The following is a 23,172-nucleotide window of genomic DNA, read 5'->3' as shown; positions in this document are numbered from 1 at the left end:
TAATTGTTGTCCTTTTTTAGCAACATGAAGTTGCTTATTAGCACCTGCTTGGGCTCTCTCTCTCTCTCTCTCTCTTTCTCCACACACACACACACACACACACACACACAAAATGTATGAATATTTTCCTGATCATTTTATATATATATATATATATATATATATATATATATATATATATATATATATATATATAGTGGACCAACATTCCACATGCCACAATCAACAACCTGATCAACTCTATGTGAAGGAGATGTGTTGCACTGCTTGAGGCAAATAGTGGTCACACCAGATACTGATTGGTTTTTAGACCACCCCGGACCCCCCAATACAGTAAAACTGCACATTTTAGAGTGGCCATTTATTGTGTCCATCCTGAGACACACCTGTGTAATAATCATTTTGTCTAATCAGCATCTGATCTGCCACACCTGTGAGGTGGATGGATCACCTTAGCAAAGGAGAAGTGCTCACTAACACAGACTTAGACAGAATTGTGATCAATATTTGAGAGAAACAGCCCTTTTGTGTGCATAGAAAAAGTCTTAGATCAGTTCACTGTATTTTTCACTCAGACTGCAGGTTGAAATTCGTGCTTTGACCAGCAGATGGCAGTAAGCGACTTGAATCTGCGTTATGATGAACCACTAACGTAGGATCAGGCGCTATTTCCGGGTTTTACAAGGACGTTGTTGGGTGGATTGCAAACAGACCTTTACTTCCTTCATAGGTGTACTTTGTGATGGTGTTATATTTTGGATTATGCACGCTTTTGAGTGCACTACATATCATACGGGGCCTAATTTGGGTTTGAGACACTGGGAGTTTGAACGCGTGTGTGTTTGATTTGGAAAACAATGCTATTTTATTTGGTGCAAGTGTTGTAGTTTCTGTAGTATATTAAAGACACACACACACTCACACACACACACACACTTGCCATGTCCAGTCCAGCCCACGTGTCCAGGGTCCGAGCCCTGTATAAGAGGATCCTCATACTGCACAGGTTCATGCCCATTGATCTGAAGGTTTTGGGTGATCACTACGTGAAGGACGAATTCAGAAGACACAGATCTGCATCTCCAGAGCAAGTCCAGCACTTCATGAAGGAATGGGAGGTAAAAAAAAAAAAAAAAAAATTTAATTAAAGAAAATAAATAAAAATCCGTCGAGCCACACGGTGGCGCCATCCACCTCATAACTAAAACCAACATCTTCAACTAGGTGTTTCCATGCTTCATCCATTTGTGATCATTCATCTTGAGAAAGAATCGTATCCTGATCAGGGTCACAGTTGATCCCAGGGGCGGGTTTGCAGATATTGCATCTTTTTATAGAGATGTTTTGGGAAAGAATGCGCAAAACTCCACCCAGAAGTATCAGATCAGTTCTGTGAAATTACTGCTCACACACACAGAGGCGTTTTAACACCCATGTGTTTATCAGTGGCAGTTCATCTGCTCTCTTCACAGCCATCGGTCTCTGCTTATTTGCATAAAATTTGCATAAACTTTGTTGGGTAACAACTGGACACGCCCACATCATTTCCCTAGTCACGCTCGCTCAAGTTGCCAGATCTCGTAAACATTAAACGGTGACTTCGTCTCTACGAATGTGTGAAAATCACTCAATCCTGTACAGGAATGTTCAGAGCTGAGGGGAAAAAAATCTTATTATGGGCTGTTGAATATGAGACACTACAGGTGATTAAATTATAGAAAGCTCATGAGTGATGCTTAAAAATTGTGCATTTTAGTCATTTCGTGAACATTCTATTGTGATTTTATGCACATCCCAATTTTTAGTATTCATTCCCACGTTTAGTATTCATTAGCTGTTATTATAACCTTCCCTCTTTTGGGAAGATGTTCCACTAGATTTTGGAGTGTTCAGGTTGTTTGTGTGAATATGGTTGAGCTCAGAGCTCTATTTTATGCCACTCACGTCTTCCACCATATCTAACCCATGTACAGCAGATCTTCATGGAGCTAGCTTTGTCATGGTTTGGGTCTTCTAATTCAAAAAGGGACAATTTAATGCTACCACATACTAATACGTGCTGGCTCGAAAAGTCAGGCGTCCCAATACTTTTGTTAATTTTCTTCAGGAAAGATTAAAGTAATGCTTTAGACATGTCATAGGTGCATTTTATGCAGAAGATCCACAATCATGTGGCAACTCATGTGAAGTTAAAACATCTGCTGTCCAATTCCCAGAATTATCCACTCGATCGTCAGTGTAAACGAGGAAAAGTAAACAAACCGTGTCTACTTTCCGTAAAAAAAAAAAATAATAATAATAATAATAAAAAATAAATACAACTATTTCAGTGTGTTCACATACGAGTCAGTTTATAAAGAAGAATAACACTGTGTATATCATAACACATAAACGGACATGTCCCTGGAAAACCTGTTTTCTGACACGTATACTGTATGTCATGATGTGATATTTCCGAGATGTGGACAGAACCTTAAAAGAACGCAGTTGACGGAAACAGTGGCATTTTTGTTTTTGGTGAGTATAAGAGAGTTTTTACTATGACGGAGAATAGAAGTACAATCCGAGTACAGTCGTCCCTCGATTTATCTCGGATTCGAATCTCGCGGTCCGACTTTATCGTAGCTATTTTGTTTCGCGAATTGTCCAGATTTATTGCGAAAAATTGCGAAAAAAATCTAAACTAATAAAAAATGGTTTTTATGGAGTTTCATGTTAAAACAAGGTCATTAATTCCTAAAAAATATAACATTTAATTGTAAAGTAAAAGCGTACGTAAAAATTTTACATTGTATCATATATTTACTAAACAAAGAACACGTCGTGTTGTACAAAATCGCGGGTTCTGCGGATGCTGAAAATCATAAGGAATTGTTAGTGTTGAAAAAAAAACGTAGGTTTCCTGCTTATTTATTGGTTGTAGTATCTTAAAAAAAAAGGGGCGGAGTTAAAGACCAACGTCACCAGATTTAGCCAATGAAAATACCGAATGCAGCGACGTGTATCTTTTTGATGTCGTAGGTCACGCCGACCAATAAACACGCAGAGAATCTACGCTTAGGCTATGCTACAGTACTGTACTACAGTACTCATGATATACGCGATATTTCTGCTAATTTACACCAAATTCATCTCGCTATATTCTGTTTTCTGTGCGTGTTTAAGGAGTGTTGGACGATGATTTATGGTTTAAACAATTTTTAAAAAGCATTTATCGCAAAAAATAGCTGTAGCTGTACGATAGTTTCTAATTCATGAGGTTCCGTGATTTTTATTACAGCGAAGAATTCTGGCATATTTCCTTCTCGTTAATAAAACACAGTGACGATCAGATTCTCCAACAGCTGCCCTTGGAGTTTTATTTTCTGCACTAGTACGACTGTAGCTGAAGCAATTAATTATACGTTTTGAAGCAACTATTCTTTATATGGTTCGTTCTATCTGGAGGTGGTCAGTGAAAGAGAACAGAGTGTATAACTGTGGTAAAAGCCTCCTGGAGGAGCCACACCTCTTTCCTCGCCATTCATAACCCCGTAGGAGATTCGCCTTCTAGAAGCACTCCAACGAGAGGGGGGGGGAGTGTGTGTGTGGTTGGGTTGAAGGTCCGGAAGGGCGGTGGTAGCGCCAGGAACAGACGCTGAGCGAGTCTCCAAATGCGATTAGGAGTGTTACTGAGTGTTCGCTCTAATCCAATTAGCGCAGAAGGCCACAAGGGAGTTCTCGGCCCCCCCGCCTAATAAATCGGCCACATTGCACCATACAAGCTTTCCCTTGAGAGGAGGATAAAAGAGAGCGAGGAAGAAAAAAGAGATCGTGACATATAGAAGATTGAGGAAAAGAAGTATGGAAAATGAAGACCTGACTGAAATGGACTCGCTCACTAACACATAGATTGAATTGGAATGGAGGTGATGTCACTGCTTCAGATCATTGAACAAATCATTAGCTGATTGGTTGCTGTTAAGTTTTTTTGTGAGGACCACATCATTTATTTCCCCTTTCTTTAATAGAGGGCTGGGTCGGGCTGAAACAGAAAATGACTAGTGACTAGCAGTATTATTATAAAGGATTTAATATGATTTTAATTGCATTTATATTACGCCCCCTAATGGTTGATTAGTTTATTATTTCGTTCGGCAACGTCCAGACAAATGAGCGTTACTTTTCAAGAGATATACAGTATATCCTATTAATATAAGAGCATTATTACTATCATAATGGAATGATTTTATATTCATTGCTATTAAAATTAAAACATTCCTCTCACATAATCTCACAAATAATGAGGCTGTTAATAACTAGAGTTCGACCAATTTTACCGATAGCTAAGTCTAAGTACTTGCCGATTACCATTTAATCAAACACTCCATGTAAAATAGTGCTGAACCTTATTGCAAAAATAAAAAACGACTGAATTATGGAAATGTGCTAAAGGAAATAAATATGCATATATTAATAAATATAATTATATAATGAATACATTTTGAATAATAAATATATTATATTATAATATTACAATTTTACACGTATTATTATTATTATGCTACATAAGAGTGCTTTTAGATCAGAGGTTTCCCAAATAAAAATGCATAAGAGGAAAGAAAAATAGAATATACTTTAAAATACATCAAAAGAGATTGGAAATTGGTTTACCATCCTTGAAAATGGCTGTGCATGTATTCGTGACAATTTAATCGTTCACTCAATTGAATCAATATAATAAAAAAAGAGTATTGCATTAATTTGATTGAATTTTTTTATATTATAAAATATTAATTTATATATTATTTATATTATGCAAAAGCAGGCATTTGTTTTCTTAAATTGTTATGAAAATTTAAACTGTTTTAATGTTGATCACAAATGTCAATAATAATAAACTGTGTTTAAAAAAAGACAAATTTTATATTTTGTATTTCTTTCCCATAACCGTACCCAAATTGAACCGAACCATGATTTAAAAACCGAAGTATCAACCGAACCGTAAATTTTGTTCACCGTTACACTATAAATATATATAATTTTGCTATGTTTCCACACGGACGATTTTAATTGCCGGATGTGTGCATCATGGAAGATTTTGTAGATTTTGATCAGTAAAACAAATAATTTTATTATTATTATTTTTTTAATCTGAGTAAAGAAAGGACGTGAATAAATGTGTGTTGCATCGTAGCTTAAAAATATGCCTTTTATATTAATTTATTTATATTTTAAATTAAAATCGTCAATCAGAATCCGCGTTAATAAAATGACTGGCGTTAAAATGAATTTGCGTCGACTCGTTTTTTGTTAATAAACTTTTTTTAACTTCTCTAAACTTGTGCTGTTCGTCTGGATTACGGCTCTTGGAATGGCGCTGTTACTCATCAACAACTTCTGACCAATCAGAATCGAAAATTGAACTGCACTCTGATCTAGAGAGTTTATCATATTTCTCCCAGTTCTCATCAGTTACGAACTCAAAGAGCACTCGCTGTTACGTGGCTGTAATACTAAACAGTATATACGAGGTTGGTGGCGTCTGAGGGAAATATACGCACAGACAGATTGCGAATCGATAATCATTATGCAGACTGGTACCACCAGTCACTTCAGTGCGTGGTACTTTATCCCCCCTCCCCCCTTTTCTTTAACAGATCTGTTTAAGTGCTTTGTCCTTGGGAAAGCCAGTTTACTCCAGACTGATGACATCACAACCAGCGTTAGACCTGAACGCTGCCAAAAAGCCTGCCGTTGAACAATCCTCGTGATTCTTAAAATATAGCTGCTTGGCAAAACATTCAGTGTAATTACATTATGCAGGGAAGGAAGCCTCTCAGACAAATGGCTCCTTGCTCCTGAAATTGAATTGCGTCCAAACTTCCACAACGTTTCATGAATGGATGGATGACTCCAAGTTTCTCTTATTTATGTTTATGAATGAGCTCATCGTACGCTACCGTAGTTCAGGCAAAGAATTTACAATTACATTTTTCCTACACAATCAAATTTACACATCATACCTTGAGACGTGACCGATATCTTCGTCACTTTGCCAATCGGATAACGCCCTCCGGTTTGGGTTCGGTTCTCCTGTGCGTGCCGTGGAGAACTTTCCCGGATTTAAAAAGAAGTTTCTGCATCGCAAAACCAATTCCAGTACGCACTGTGGGGGAGACGGGTCACGCGTGGGTTCTGACCTCTATTAGAGCTTTGACTCCAGATCTTTACACGCTTTTCTAAATGTCCTCCAACTCCTAAACTGTGTGACCGGTTCAATGGTGTCAGAACCTTTCTTGACTTAAAAAAACCACAACAAAAAAGAAATTAAATCAATACTACTCTGCCCTAGTGTGTGTGTGTGTGTGTGTGTGTGTGTGTGTGTGTGTGTGTGTGTGTGTGTGTGTGTGTGTGTGTGTGTGTGTGTGTGGGGGGCAGTTAGCATGCATTTCACTTGTTCTACACGTAATACAGAGTGACAGAGCAGAAAGCTAACTGACGCGAAAAAATAATTGGAGAACATGAAGGAAAGTCAAACTCACTTAAGTCTCTATTTCAGCGTTTTTTTTGCTCGGCTACACCTCCTAATCGCTGCTGGCAGTCAGCAGTCAAAGTCTGCATGATTTCTATATGTGGAAAAGCGAACGGTTCAGGGGAAGGAAGGACAGTGGGCCGGCGAGCAGTTTTGGCAGAACATACTCAATAAAAACACATGTCTCAATCTCTTCTCTATCACTGATTAGATACATTCCCATCAGATGTGTGATTCCTGCCGCTCGTCTCCCCCTGGCCTCACCCCCCTGCTGCCACAATATACTTTTAAAAAAAATAGTTCCACACATTCTTGAAGGGTTTCTGCTTGGACTTCTATCAAGCTGTACTGTATGTATTGTAGGTAAACACTCCTGGGCAAAAACAATGTGTCAAGCCCAAATATGTAGCTTGTAAAGGTCGTAAAAACAAATCATGAATCAGAAAATGTGCACAAACCAAACAAATCTATGCCCAAAACTCTCCTGTGCCACCATTTATTACTTTGAATTTTTGTTCCTTGATGTGTTTGAGGGGCAAATAAATAGAAACGGGGAAGTTTGTTTATGTAGTCATCTTGTGTAAAGGCCACATCATGATAACGATTCCGAAATGTAATGTGAAATGAATACACAAGAAACTACCACATGTACCACGGGATCTTTTTCTATGATTCTTATTATTTGGTTATGATGCAGGTCATTTAATGCCTTATAAGTTTTACATTTACGATATTTTTAACAGACCTTTTCCAGAGCAACTTACATTTATCTCAATCATACGACCGACCAGTAAATTAGCACTGAGCAGATTTGGGGCCTTGCTCAGGGGCCCGGAAGTGGCGGCTTGGTATGGCTATGATTTAAACTCGCCACCTTCGGATCTAAAGTCCAATGCCTTAACCAATAAGCTACCACCTCATAAATGGAAGCAGGATTGTTGGAGCAGGAAGTGATCTACAAGATTTGTCATTTCCAGACCAATAATTTGTTTGTTATGATTATTAAAGTCATAAAATTGAAATTGAAATTTTGGGTTCAGCCCATTTTTTTTTTCTTTCAAGGACCTGGCCATTTTTTGGGCTCCATCTTCATAAGATAACAAATAAGGAAAGAATAAAACACTTTAAATCATGTAGGTATAGGAAAATTAATCAACAACATGGTGGTGTGATGAAGTGGTTGGTGTAACCCCCAATGTTGATACATTACCCCTTTGTTAAATAAAATTTATTGAAGAATTTATAAAAGAATGGTGCGTATGTTAGATGTTATGGAAATGACTGTGGAACAAATTAGTTCTCGAGGACTTTACCATGACTGGAAATGTAAAGTTAAAGCATTAAATTTGATCTTTGCTAAGTGCTGAAACTGGGGACCATAATGATTATATTAAAGAAATCATTTTTTTTTATGGCGCATCCACTATATTCGTTGTGAAAGACACTTTCTTGCCAAACAGATTTGAGAATTTTAAAGTACTCCGGTATAAAATAATTATTGACATTGAAATGTAAGAACATTTGCTTAGAAAACAATTTTCAAAGCTGAAAAGGGCTCCTCCTACAGTTTAATGCAGGAATAGATCACACAATAAATTTATCCAGCACGTACTGAATTCTGTATATGAATGACGTCTATTAAGTGGGATGTGTTTTCCGCTTCTCTGATGTCCATGTCTTTTTTGGAGCTGCAGGACTACAGGGACACACTACAGACGCAGGTCCTACAGGCGGCTGGAAGAGAAAAGTTGGTCTTTGGCGCTGACCTGACCGAGCAGCAGCTCAGAGACTTTCAGGCCGAACAGATCGGGCAGCTTTACGAGCTGATGCTGGAGTCCAGCAAACCCAACCAGCAATTCAATATCCAGGATGAAGGGTCTCCGAAATGAGAATCTGCATGATGAATAGAACAGAGTGGACTCGTATTGTGATTTACATACAGTCTGTGGATATTAAGAGTGTGTAATTGTACATTATATTGATTAAATGCTTTCTTGATTGGGTTTCTTCTTCTTTCTTTTTTTTCCACCTCATCTGGGAGGCACAAAAAAGTCATTCCTCCATGAGCATAATTATCTTCCAGGAAAACTTCACAGACTAAGCTATTCTCAGGAGTCACTTGCCGTTCTCCAGGCATGCAAATCCAAAGCTGGAATCAATAATGCCTCCTTTCTAAACCCTTAACTCAATTATTATACGTTCCTGAAGCAGAAAACCTTGTTAGCCGCCAAGCGATTTTGTTGATATAATTGACAGAACTTCAAACATCAGTGTGCTTTATATGAACACATTACAGCTAGAAATCAGTGTGCCATGATAACAAGCTTGTGTTCGGGTTTATTGTCTCCATCTTGTCAAGATACTGTTTATTTTACGGATCAATTGTTTTTTCCGATGAATTACAGTTTCTGGCCGTACAAATCTGTATGGATTAGAAGGAACAGCTGTGGTGATCTCAGTGCTGACGCAAAAACATTTCTATAGCTTCAGATTCCTGTTCTTGCCTAACTGAGTGTAATAGGATGTGGTTTACTGTATGTGTGGCTTTGTGATGCTTTTCTTCTCACCACGGTTGAAAAATGATTAAACTCAAGGAAGGAGTTATTAAACATGAACCAGTCTGGTCTCATCAAATTAGCTTGTATTGTCGCTTCTTATTATAATTCGATTAACGCGGACTAAACTGTAGTTTATCCAGGATCCATGGTGGAACACATAACAGTAGGCAAGAATCCATCAAGTCTAAATACACTACAGTGTGAAATGAGTGCCAGTTTGATAGGAATATTAGCCTGAAAAAGGGGTTTGATAAATGTTTACTAATGGTGCAGCTTTGTAAAGTGCAGCTGTGCAAAGCTCTTGAGTCATACTGGGAAAAAATCCAATTGCGGGCTGTGCTTTTCACACCAAGGCCTTTAGTGGTGTCCTACCTGAATCATTCGACCTTTAAATACACCGCATTATGACGCTACGGCTCTAAAAACCAACATTATAACGAAACGCAGTATAACAGAGCACTGTATCACAGAGAGATCTCTCATACAGTGACAATGAAATATATTACTAGTTAAGTCAAGTCAAGTTTATTTCTATAGCGCTTTTCACAATGGACATTGTCTCAAAGCAGCTTTACAGAACATAACAGTTAAGGTGAATGATGTGTATTTATCCCTGATGAGCAGCCTGGGCGACTGTGGCAAGGAAAAACTCCCTTAGATGTTATGAGGAAGAAACCTTGAGAGGAACCAGACCCAAAAGGGGAACCCATCCTCATTTGGTTGACATCAAGAGTGTGATTATAGTCTCGAAACAATACAAAACACTGGACAATGAGAACTCCAATTCTCCACAGAACACAATTCAACAAGTCTCCTTTCACTGAAGCCACAGCTGCACCACCTGCGTACATCATCTCTAGCAGAAGCATCGATATTAACCTCATAAAATGACCCTGGGTTTTCCTTGCATGTTGACAGTGCAATAAGATAACGGGGTGAAATGAAGGCAAATTGTGTTTTTGTGCAAATTCTATTAAGAAAACACAAAAGTGTAAATGGTTCATGAAAACGCTTAATAACTGTTGTGATCTGCTTTGGCTGACCTTTCCATGTCCAGCTTTTGCACAGTCCAGCTTTTCTTTCGTGTCCTTGTAAGTGTATCTGTGACCAAATTAATTTCTTCTCCTCTTTTAGCCATTGTGGAATGAAAAAAATGCTAAATCCACACAAATATATTTGTTTACCAATATATTCGAGCTTGTGCACTCTGCTACAGATGTGAGCTCTGACTAGTGATCTCTCTGACCATCCGATCAAACGACGTGAAAATGCCGATGTTATTGTACACCTGCTAGATGGGCCTGGGAGCCGCAAACTTGGAATCCGATTGGTTAAAGCAACAGTTTCAAGCAACATGGGTTTTGAGTTACAGGGAACCTGCAGTGTTCATTCTGAAGGCTTGAAGCGGTTTCTTCGACTCTGGCAACCCGTGATGTGATGACTAAAATCTGATTGGATAGAAACTCAAGAGAGACTCTATGAAATAAAGAGAATATGCCATTGCTAATAATTGAATACATATTCAATTGAATACATATTATGGACAGAAACGTCCATATGAAAAATCTTACCTCAGATGAAACCATTTTATGAAAAAAAAAACTGATACATCGGTAAATAACAGAGGAAATCAGCAGGCTTTGGCTCAAACATCAACAACTAACAGCCATGCTATAAAGTCATGAGCACATATTAATACACATTTATCTTAGACCCTCCATATGATGGATATAAACTTAAAAGTTGATAAAATATCAGGAAAGTAATGAACAATCAGTACTGGAGGAAACAATAAAAACCAGAAAGAAAATCTTAGTTCTCAAGCGTTTACAATTGACAAATCAATTCCCCACGTTGTCACAATATATTACGAAGCAGCACATCCTCTTATTAAAGAAAATCAGGCAGGCTTCAAACACCTGGACTCAACAAGCAATGAGCCGACTAATTGAACGTGACACAGTAACTGTTGCAGATAAATCGAATCCTTGAAGTAGCATCTTCAGGCACACAGAGTTCCTGAGAATGCAGTGTACTCAACAAAAACGGGCCTTTCTTCTTTTTTTATAAACGAGAGAACAGTTGGAGCTCAGAGAGCATTTAAGACAATCCCAAATATTAGCAAAACATTTATATGAAGCGCCTTTGTGCAATACGAGCCGTCTCACGGATCTCTGCTGACACAAATTAAAGTAGGACGTTTCACTATGGAGTGCCAACTCTCTTCTCTCTCTCTCTCCTCTCTCTCTCTCTTCTCTTTCTCTCTCTTTCCTTTTTTTTTTTTCCCACTGTGGATCTCATCACGACCGCCTTGTTTGTATTTGAGTACTTGACTTCTATTCAAGTGTCAATAGCAGAGACCCGCTACGGCATGTGGAATAAGAGGACGAGCCGCAGCAGCGACCGACTCGGAGAGATGACTCATTCGCCATTGTTCCAGAGAGCACGAATCGTAGTTTTGTGTCATTTTCCGTATAGCGAGGGGTGTTCGAGGGCCATCAAACGTGTGAATCACATACTCCAACTCGTATTCAGCCAGTCGAAAAGATGACACTTCAAATCACCTCCATTTGCCTAATGCAAAATGCTTTTTTGTCAAAGTCATACACTTTTCCAGTGGTGGACGGTAACGAAGTAAATGTAATTCGTTACTGTACTTAAGGAGCTTTTTCGTGTATCTGTACTGTATAAGTATTTCCATTTGGTGAGACTTTAACTTCACTACATTTTAAAGTCAAATGTTTTACTTTTTCCTCGACTACATTTTGTGTTTCCTCGACTACATTTATTTATAAATGGATTACAACGTAACTGGTCAAACAGGCAGCAATCCACCAATCAGGATCGAGTGCACGCTCTGTTTAAACTCGTTTTTGATTGGCGCTTGGTGTATCCACTGATCACCACCATACAGTTCAGCATCAGTTTAACATCAAACAGAACATTTAGAGAGGAATAAATGATGAAGAAACTCCAGAACTCGACACAACACACGTGTCCTCATTAGTGTGATATCTTTTGAAGTAGTTGAAAAGGTTTTGTGCTCATGATCATTTTAAAAGACATCAATCAGCGCTTGAGTCATTAATATCATTCTATTAATAGGTATTAATATGTGCTAAGAGTAACAGAGTCTTCTCACATAAACTGAGTTGATTAAGCGAAGATTCTTGTGACAAAAATTATAGTCATAATAAATCATTGTACTTTGGACACTTAAGTACTAGAAAGCAAATACTTTTGTACTTTTACTCAAGTGAAAGTTTAAAGGGACACTTTTATTTTTACGAGTGTGTCTCTACTATTACTCAACTACATGCGTTGTGTACTTCGTCCACCACTTTTCTGCCTTCATACACTCGCCATTTTAAGGACATTATTAAATGCAATCTTTGGTCCAACTCTTACACCTTATTTTGTGTGTTTTGATTTCTTGTGTACTCGTTTTAATCCTGTATCCTTATCTCTTAAAGAGAGCTGTTCATGTCTTTCCTTTGTGTCTTCAACTTCAGTCTATGTAGCCAAAACTAAAAATAAGACGTTCCGATACTTTTCCGAGGGGGATCGGTAAGTCTTCAAATGAGGTACTAGATAGGTAGCGGTAGCTCCTGGAGCGCCCATGCATTGAAGGATTAAAGTGAATTATTTAACCTATTCTCAACTGAGCTGCTGCTTTAATGTTGTCTCTCCATTTCAGCTGCTCATATTGCACAAAATTCATTTAGATTATTATGCTGCTGGATAAAACTATAGGACATGAATAACAATAATAAAAAGTTACTGCCCACTCCTCCTCATCCTGTAGAAAGTAGGGATATCAATAATAATATTAGTATCAATATTTAAAAAAGATATGAATGGGAGAGAATGGAAAGAACTGATTTAATTCCAATCATTATGTGCAAAGTTTCATTCTATGGCATATTCTTATTTTCCAATCATTGCAAGGTTGCCCTTCATTCTGTAGCTGTCCACACGCTTTTTGTCTGTGCTGACACCAATCTCTTTTGAGATTTTGCTCTCCCTGTCTCCTCGTCACTGAAGACCCCAAAGATCACCGAGGCCTCACCCCTACAAACAAGAGCTGCGAGTCGATCAGGCCTCGTCTCGTCAGGAGTCTAATGTGAGGAGGCGGCATGAAGAATGAAGTTGCTCCTTTGACTGACGTGCTAATAAGTAGCCCCGACGTCTTGAGTCTCGTTCTTGCAAGATCTAGATGCACTGACAAAGCCGAAATGTACCGCGGGACAAATTTAGCAACGAATGCTCCGGCATGATGCACACCTGTCAGAGGCATCAGTGCAGGAACACAAGGACACAGCAGGCTTTCGAAGTTGGCGTTACAGGGAAAAGCATGAACAATAATCTAGACTAAATGAGAATGATCTGATTCTGAGTCTGAATTAAACACGAAATACTAAGTCATTTTTACCGAAAGCTTTTTTAGTGAGTGTAACAGCTCTGAACTTCTATCCTGTGATGTCTAACAAGGTGAAGACAATCATGGACTAAAAACACTAACAAAAGTATTTGGACCCTTGACTTTTCCAGCCATATGTGGTTCTTCCCCAAACTCTTACCACAAAGTCGGAATCAAACAATTGAATGTGCTAGCATGAAATTTTCCATTCACTTGAACCATGAGACCCAAACATGTTCAGCTTGTGCACAAAGCCAGCACTATGCATTACAAGAGTTTGGAGTGGAAGTTCTCCTGCTATAAAGCTCTGACCTCAACCTTATTGAACACCTATGGGATGAATGTGAACACTGACTGCACCCCAGGCTTCCTCACCTCACCTACACCCCTACCTGACTTTACTAACACACTTATGGATGAATGAGCACAATTCTCCACACAAATTTACTGGAACATCTTCCCAGAAGAGTGGAGGGTATTATAACAGCAAATGGGGACTAGGTGTGAAATGAAATGTTTTAAAAAAGGACATACGAAGCTTATGGTCAGGTGTCTACAAACCTTTCTCATTTAGTGTGTTTAAGTTTGTGCACATGGATCTTCAATTCAGACCACAAGACTCAAAGACGTTAGAAAACTCGTTGTCCACAATTATTTTTTAGTATCAAAACAGCTTTAATATGCAAATTCTACAGTGATCTAATTGTGATTTGTTGTATTGTAAGAATTTAGTTTCCTTTTTTTATAGAATAGAATAGCTATTATTTGTCACATGTACATTACAGCACAGTGAAATTATTTATTCGTATCCTAGCTCGTTTGGAACCTGGGATCAGAGTACAGCAATGAGGGTTAAGGGCTGTGCTAAAGGGTCTAGGAGTGGCAGCTTGGCAATAGTGGGATTTTTATAATTTTGTCCAAATGATGTATAGTGCATTTGACAGCAACGTACCATATATTTCTTATTATCTTTCATTTTTAGCCTTTTCTAAACAACAAACAACATTATTAGCCTAAAATATCCATTACACACACTGGGCTTCATTTATTATACTGGATACTTTCATAAATTAATAATCCAACGATTAAGTGACAAGCAAACATAGTAAAATTAAGGACAAACTGAGCATATAATTCATTTTTCTGGGAAAACAATTTTCTTGAGTGTGTGTGTTTTTAGGAGCAGGTGTACATTATAAGAAGTTATTGCATAATATCATTATAGGGTTAGCAACATTGAATTCTGGGGTGAGTCTTGAGTCTTGGGTGAGTCTTCAATTTGTTTGCAAGAGTGTTTACACAAGACTGAGATATTTACGACACTCCAGTGAGATCCGATCCGTTTTTTTGGGGGGGGGTTTGTTAAATTTAAATATACAAGACCATTATAGACAGAAGATTTAGTGCAAGTCTATAGCATATGACAAGCTGCAATGGGCGAGTTGCATTACTGGAAAATTTATGAGCCTCCTTCTGGCAGTTTAGCCATTTTTAGCTTTCTGTGTTTGTCAGCTGTGACATGTAATTTACGCATGTAAATGTAAATCAGATGGTGGAACACTATTTACCAGCTTACACACATGAATACAAAGACATTTTATAAATGTCAGATCATTTTAAAGAAAATTCTACAAAAAAAAAAATTCTTATGAGGTTAAGGAATATTTCACCAAAAATTTGTGGACACCTGACCGTAAGTGTCTTGTTTGAACTTCCTCATTCCACATTGAGTCCCCATTGGCTGTTATAATAACCTCTACTCTTGTGGGAAGATGTTCCACTAGATTTTGGTGTGTGCTTGTGGAGATTTGTGCTCATTCAGACACACAGAGACTGATGTAGGTGAGGTGAGGAGGCCTGGGATGCAGTTAGCGTTCCAATTCATCCCAAAGGTGTTCAGTAGTGTAGATGTCAGAGCTCTGTAGCAGGCCACCTAAGATGTTCCACTCCAACCCATGTAAAGAATATGTTCATGGAGCTGGCTTTGTGCACAGTGTCATGCTAAAACAGGTTTGAGTCTAAAAGTTTAAGTGAAGGGTACATTTCTAGACATCTTATACAATTGTGTGCCTCCAATTTTTGTGGTAACAGTTTGGGAAAGAATCAAATATGGCTTTGTTTAAAGGATCATTTGAAATCAACAGGCCTGCTTTATTAAACTGAATAAGAATGGATTCATTTTTCTATGAGTGTTAAAACAAAGGCAAAATTGGTATTCATAAAATCGTATAATTTTGCACTTCACGTCATGCCAAGGATTTGGAGAATGTCATTTTGCGTTACTGTATATCACAATATAGTAAGAGTGACAATTCAAACTTTCTAAATCGAACTATCATTCGACATTCTTATTGCCTTGGAGTGAGTAGAAATCATTTCAAGCTGTACTTCTGGTGTTCATATACCCTCATCTTTCATTTCATGCTCTGTGCTGTTTGTGCACATCAATTTTTCGTTTGGTGAGCATCACTAAAAGCAAATGAGCTGAAACACGTGTCTGGAACGATCCTTCGCACAATACGGATGATCAACATAATCCCTCGAGTGTGAAAAAAACCAATGATTATTTGTTTCGTTTCTTTGTCGTGGAGCCATTAATTATTCAGTCAGCTACAAAGCTAAGATGTTATATATAATAAAAGCATGGTGTAATTATTGCAATTTTCAGCAAAACCCTGAGAGTCAATCAAAGCAATGCGCATAGAGACATTTCTTTTGGTTTAGTTGACATTCCCGGCTTCATGTGCACACTGGTTTTTCATTAAAGGCTTCTCTATCATCGTTTCTCCCTTGGGGTTGTGACGATCTGCACAAATCATCATTCTTCACTTATAATTGAAGCTCTAATTTGCTTATGATGAAAGTTTCACAATGACTTGCCTTTGAAAGTATAGGCACGAATATGAATATTTATGTTTTATTGGCTCTCGTTTTTTGCAAATGTCCCTGGTTGTCAACCAGAGAACATTAATTACTTGTTAGATGCGTGGCAAATAAATTTTTATATCGCAGTAATGAACCCTTATCATTTAAGTATTATCAGACTTACACTATATAGATACAAGTTTGTGGACACCTGACCATAAGATTTGTATATGTTTTTTAAACATCTAATTCTACATTTAGTCCTCATTCCCAGATGTTTCATGCAGCTGTTCTGTGTGCTTGTGGGGACTGCTGCTCATTCAGCTACAAGACTTTTAGTAATGTCAAGCACTGATGTAAGGTGAGGAGGTCTGGGGTGCAGTCAGCATTCCAACTCATCTCAAAGGTGTTCAATAGGGTTGAGGTCAGAGCTCTTTAGGAGGCCACTTTAGATCTTCCACTCTTCCACTTTTCCATTCCTTCATGGAGCTGGTTTTCTGCACAGGGGCATACTGGAACAGGTTTGGGCCTCCTTGTTTAAGTAAATGAAAAATGTTATGCTACTATTGTATCCTATACAATTACGCAGCTACAACTTTCAGAAGGTTTTCCCAAAGCAATGCTTTAATCTTCCATAATTGAGGCGATTTGCATCACGATGCATAGCAAATGATACGATACATTAAGGATACATATGAAGCAGCTACTGATGCGATGCGATACGATTCCCACCATTACTATACAGTAAGATCCGATTTTGTATGTATGGTGCAGATAGTTCACTTTTATTTATTTGGTTCAAACAGACTGCAAATCATCAATTTACTTAAGTGCCTTCTGACTTGTACGGCTCCTTCACAAACACTCCTTTGTATTACAAGAAAAAAAAGAAAACATTTTATAGAAAACCATTCATTCTTTTCCTGTTCTGTCTCCAGAAAGTTGCAGCTCTACCTCTGCCATGTTAATCTGTATTCTATGTGATTCTCAGGACACGACTCGGTCTCCGTAGTGTTGTGAAACATCATATTCACGTAGCAGCGGCGTTTTAGCAGAACCGTTTAGAGAAGAGAAATCAATCTACATGTAATATAGATTAATAATTATTTAATAATACATTGGTTTAACCAATGCAAATTTGTTAATAACGATGCATCACATCGTTACCTTTTATGGCGGTGCACCGATGCAAATCGGCCAATCTTACCATCCCTACATTTGACCATATAGTGTATTAGTGACTTTAGGGGTGACTTTTTTCTTGATTTTCAAACTTTTACCCTGTTTTTATTCATTGAACAGAATAATGGCATTGAGAAAAATACATTTGATGCCAGATTTCTCCAGTGATGAAAGCTAAGTTTCACCTACACCCAATTCCTTGTAATGTAGTGCCATTGCCATCTGAAAACAGTTTCTGCAGTGTCCAAAATGTTATGTTTCAGTATTTGAGAGTGTCATCATTGCTACAACATTCGTGAAAGCCGCCAATAGGAGGATGGCATCCCGTAAGTCACAGGACAGCCACAAATACAGTAGTGATGTTATTGAAAAGGAAAATGAAACATGCTAATGAACAGAATAATCTATAATCACCTCAAGTTCAGCTTGAAATATTTTCGTGTTTAGGAGGCAGACTGGATCGCGTTGACTGATTATGAAAGCCGAAAGTAATCATTTACTAATGTAGTCTAGCATTTAGATTTTGGCAGAGCCTTGGAGGGTCTTGTTGGTGGTGGCAGCTTAGTGGTACTGGGAATTGAACTCATGTCCTTTTGATCAGAAATCCAACATGTTCATTTTAAGACAGAACTATTAATCATCTGTTGGAAATCACATAGAGTACAATACAGTTCTCTCAGTTCCCAAAATTGTCCCAACCCTGAATTTAAGTACAAACTCTGCTCAAAAACACCACTGATAGTGTTATACGTGTTCAATCTTGCCCTTAGTGCACTACAGGTATATAACATAGTGTCAACATTTGTGCTCTATAAATACAGGTTCCAGTAAAGTGAGTGCTTCCTTCAAGATGAACACCATGGAGTGAGTTTTCATTAAGTGCTCCTCTATCAGCATTCCATTCAGGGACTGAGGTAATCTGCACAAAATGTCTTTCTTCATCTTTTAATACCGCTCCCGATAGCGTTTATAGAGCGAAAGTGTCGTCCGTGAGCTGAAATGCCGGACGGAATGAAAAATGTGCTTCTTAAAAACCAGAAAAAAAAAAAAAGCACAAGGTCGCGCTCATAAAATTACAAAACGTTGAAAGGCTTCGGCTTTAGAAGAAGCTTGCGTATTTGCACACACACACACACACACACACGTACACAGTCTCCTGCACAATGGAGACATAGAACAGTTCAGTCTTGTTTAGAACTTTTGAAGTAGTATTTGTTTGTGTTTGGCTTTTAATCAGTCAGCTACAGGTTTTGCTGTATCTTTTTATGTCAGCGGTTTAATGATATATTAGTGGAAAAAAATTATTTTGCAGAAAAGAATCAGAGGAGAACGATCAGACTGGCTTGAGTTCGAACTAGAAGGTCATGGTATTTCATATAACCACTTTTTTACACCCTCGGAAAAGTGTCTCAGAAAGCACGTAAAACACATCGAACCTTGTGGCAGGACAGCAGAAGACCATATTGGGTTACTACTATATTTTCCACATTCACTTGTCTGGTGTGAGCATTAACCCAACGTTATTGACTTGTTATGTGGTAAAAGGGCTGGCGAGAGTATTGTGTCGTTCACAACCCAGGCTGTAAACGATATGTTACAAAAAGAGCACTGATGTTTACCGTCAACATGGAACCAATCAGTGTAGGGTGGCCGATCAATAACTTCCTGTCTATACAGGAAGCTCTACACTTCATCTGCAGCACTTGCATGTGTTGTGGGGGTTCGGCTTTAACAGGATCATTAATGAGAAGAGACTGAATTGATCCAAAACGACAGAAAATTCCTTTAAGAGGACAAATGACTTGAATTTTTTTCCTATGTTTCTTAGAATATATGAACAAAAGTTTGTGGACACCTGACGATAAGATTCGTATAGGCTTTTTCAGCATCCTCTACATTTAGTCTCCATTCATTGTTATAATAACCTCCACTCTTACCACTTACCACTCCAGTGAAGACGTTCCACTAGATTTGGGATTTTGCTTGTGGATATTTTCGCTCATTCAGAAACCAGAGTGGTGTCAAAGTCAGGTACTGATGTAGGTGAGGTGACGAGGACTGGGGTGCAGTCAGTGTTCCAATTAATGTGCTCAATAGAAGGAGATTTTCCATTCCAAACCATGTAAACCATATCTTCATGGAGCTAAAACAAGTTTGGGTCTCTTTGTTCACGTGAAGGGAAAATGTATATACAACTGTGTGCCTCCATCTTGCCTGGAAAAGTCAGTTGTCCCAATACTTTTGTTCAAAAAGTGTATTTCTATGACCTAAATGGTTCATTGTGAGTCTGGGTGCTTGGTATAGTTACTAACACATACACACATTGTTGGCTAATACTTTAATAATGGCTAATCAATCATTATTATAAGTTTGATTAAGTAAATTACCAAAACACCTGTTAAACAATCTGGTTAAAAACTCCACTGCCATCTCTCCTAAACATCTCCATGCTTCTACCGGTATGTCATCTGGTCCAACCGACTTTCCATTCTTCATCCTCTTAATCGCTGCTCTCACTTCCTCCTTACTAATCCTATCTACATCCTGCTTCACCAACTCCACATCCTCCAACCTTTTCTCTCTGTGATTTTCCTCATTCATCAGCTGCTCAAAATACTTCCTCCACCTTCTCAACACACTCTCCTCACTAGTCAACACATTTCCCTCTCCATCCTTTATTGCTCTAACTTGCAGTACATCCTTCCCAGCTCGGTCCCTCTGCCTGGCCAATCGGTATAACTCCATTTCTCCTTCCTTAGTGTCCAACCTCTTATACAGCTCCTCATATGCCTTTTCCTTGGCTTTCGCCACATCCCTTTTTACCTGCTGCCGCATCTCCTTGTACTCCTGCCTACTTTTCTCATCACTCTGTCGATCCCACTTCTGTTTTGCCAACCTCTTTCCCCTAATGCTCTCCTGCACTTGCTCATTCCACCACCACGTCTCCTTGTCTTGCTTTCTACTTCCAGATGTCACACCAAGTACTTTTCTAGCTGCCTCCCTCATCACTCCTGCAGTAGTTCCCCAATCATCCGGCACCTCTTCACCACCACCGAGCCCCTGTCTGACCTCTTCCCTGAACCTCACACTACACTCTTCCTCCTTCAGTTTCCACCATCTTATTCTTCTTTCAATCCTTACATTCCTCCTCTTCTTCTTCGCCTCCAAAACCATCCTACAGACCACCATCCGATGCTGTCTAGCTACACTGTCCCCGCCAACACCTTACAGTCTCCAATCTCCTTCAGGTTGCATCTCCTGCATAGCACATAGTCCACCTGTGTGCACCTTCCTCCACTCTTATCGTCACCCTATGATCCTCCTTCTTCTTAAAATACGTGTTCACCACTGCCATTTCCATCCTTTTAGCAAAATCTACCACCATCTGCCCTTCCACATTCCTCTCCTTAAAACCATACCTACCCATCACCTCCTCATCACCTCTGTTCCCTTCACCTACATGCCCATTAAAGTCTGCCCCAATCACCAATCGTTCTTTCCTAGGTACACCATCTACCACGTCATCTAATTCACTCCAGAATCTTTCCTTTTCCTCCATCTCACAGCCAACTTGTGGAGCATAGGCACTGATGACATTTATCATCATCCTTCAACTTCCACCTTCACGATCATCACCCTATCAGAAACTCTCTTCACCTCCACTACACTCTTACTGTACTCTTCCTTCAGAATCACCCCTACACCATTTCTCTTCCCATCCACACCATGATAAAACAGTTTAAATCCACCTCCAATGTTCCTGGCCTTACTCCCTTTCCACTTGGTCTCCTGAACACACAGCATATCTACCTTTCTCCTCTCCATCATATCAGCTATCTCTCTCCCTTTACCCGTCATAGTACCAACATTTAAAGTACCAACCCGAACCTCTACTCTCCTACACTGCTCCTTTTCCTGCCGTCTCTGTAGACGTCTTCCTCCTCTCCTTCTCCTCCTTCGGCCAACAGTAGCCCAATTTCCACCGGTACCCTGTCAGCTAACGATACCTGTGGCGGTCGTTGTTAACCCGGGCCTCGACCGATCCGGTATGAAATTCTCCTTTGTGATCCGCATATTTGATTTGGCACATGTTTTACGCTGGATGCCCTTCCTAACACAACCCTCCCCATTTACCCGGGCTTGGGACCGGCACTAAGAGTGCACTGGCTTGTGCCCCCCTAATGGCTGGGTTACTGTAAATTGTAATGATATTTTGTGAAAATGTTCTCATCAGCGTTGATAGACTTGATCTTTGCATCCTTGTGACGGTAAACTGATTTGATATTAAAAACGATGCATCATGCATTAATCGACTATGTTCGTTATTTTGTAGATTCTACAGTATTTACAGAAAAAAATGTGTCGTATGCAAAACTATTCCAGTCTGAAACAGATATAAATCAAAATCAAGTTATTATCCGGTTTGTACCGGTTGTCAAAATGGACCACGGTCAGAATTCAATCATTAAATGTAAATTTTGTGGTTGTTATGTGTGAATTTTATTTACATTGCGGTTGAAATACATGCCAGGGCAAAATATATTTTAGCTCAGGAAAGTCCTTTTATTAAAACTGTAATGTATATAGTAAATACATGCAATACATAAATAAATAAATAACATAAGACACAATATGATCCACAGATATGCAAAGTTTGAAAATATGTGGATTATTTCTGGTCCCAGTCAAGCTCTGTTTTTTCCACACCGAAATGGAAATGATGCTACATACAGCACATGTCCATATTGTGATGTGGACTGGAAAGCTGGAAGCACATAATTTTCCAAAATATGCACAGAGCCCTCAGTTCCACACCCAACATCACTGCCTGTTCACACTAATGCTCTTCTAGCTGAAAGATCACAAATCATCCACAGTTTTGTAATTAGATTAAGTCCATGTATTATTTTATATTGTATTTCCCTTAGTATGAGATCATTATACTATTATAATGTCTATTTCTATTTAAATTCTATATGAAAAAAGTTTTTCTATCCATATGTGATTCTTCCCCAATCTGTTACTACAAAGTTGGAGGCACACAATTGTATAGGATGTCTTTGGTAGCATTAAATTTGTACTTCACTTGAACTAGGAGAGCCAAACCTGTTCTAGAATGACAATACCACTAGAGTGGTGTCTAGCATGGCCTGCTAGAGGGTCCTGGCCTCAAACCTATTGAACACCTTCGGTATGAATTGGAATGCTTACTGCACCTCAGGCCTCCTCACCTCATCTACATCAGTATCGGTCTTAACTAACACCCTTGCAGATGAATGAGCACAAATCTCCAGAAGCACAGTTTAAAATCTAGTGGAACATCTTCCCAGAAGAGTGGAGGTTATTATGAGGAAATGGGGGGTTAATGTAGAATGGAATCTTCTGGCCAGGTGTTCACAAATGTTTGTTCATATTTGATATGTAATTGTTTTATGCTGAGACATAATTGTGCTTCTTTCTGGTATGAGGATTAGCAATTTAATAGTGTATTTACTTCAAGTTTCAAAGACATTTTTTTTGGATATAAGACTGAAGATATGGTTATACAATACACTAAAATCTAATTATATTTACAATTGCATTAGTGAAACATTTCTGCTCCTCTTCTATCAGGGGATCTCAAGGGATTAGAA

The 23,172-nt window shown here is 38.7% G+C and overlaps 1 protein-coding gene across 1 annotated transcript; it reads left to right on the top strand.

Annotated features, from left to right (window-relative positions):
* Nucleotides 1–93: 93 nt before the first annotated feature.
* sdhaf3 (succinate dehydrogenase complex assembly factor 3) lies at nucleotides 94–8,517 on the top strand. The gene is made up of 3 exons (XM_046844293.1): nucleotides 94–110; nucleotides 920–1,118; nucleotides 8,209–8,517. The coding sequence occupies exons 2-3, from the start codon at nucleotides 942–944 to the stop codon at nucleotides 8,401–8,403; spliced, it is 372 nt and encodes a 123-aa protein (XP_046700249.1). The 5' UTR covers nucleotides 94–110; nucleotides 920–941; the 3' UTR covers nucleotides 8,404–8,517.
* Nucleotides 8,518–23,172: the final 14,655 nt, after the last annotated feature.

The sequence above is a fragment of the Silurus meridionalis genome, chromosome 29 (assembly GCF_014805685.1).
Source record: "Silurus meridionalis isolate SWU-2019-XX chromosome 29, ASM1480568v1, whole genome shotgun sequence".
Lineage (NCBI taxonomy): Eukaryota > Metazoa > Chordata > Actinopteri > Siluriformes > Siluridae > Silurus > Silurus meridionalis.
The sequence above is the reverse complement of the archived record's forward strand: the minus strand, read 5'-3'. Positions and strand labels throughout refer to the sequence as shown.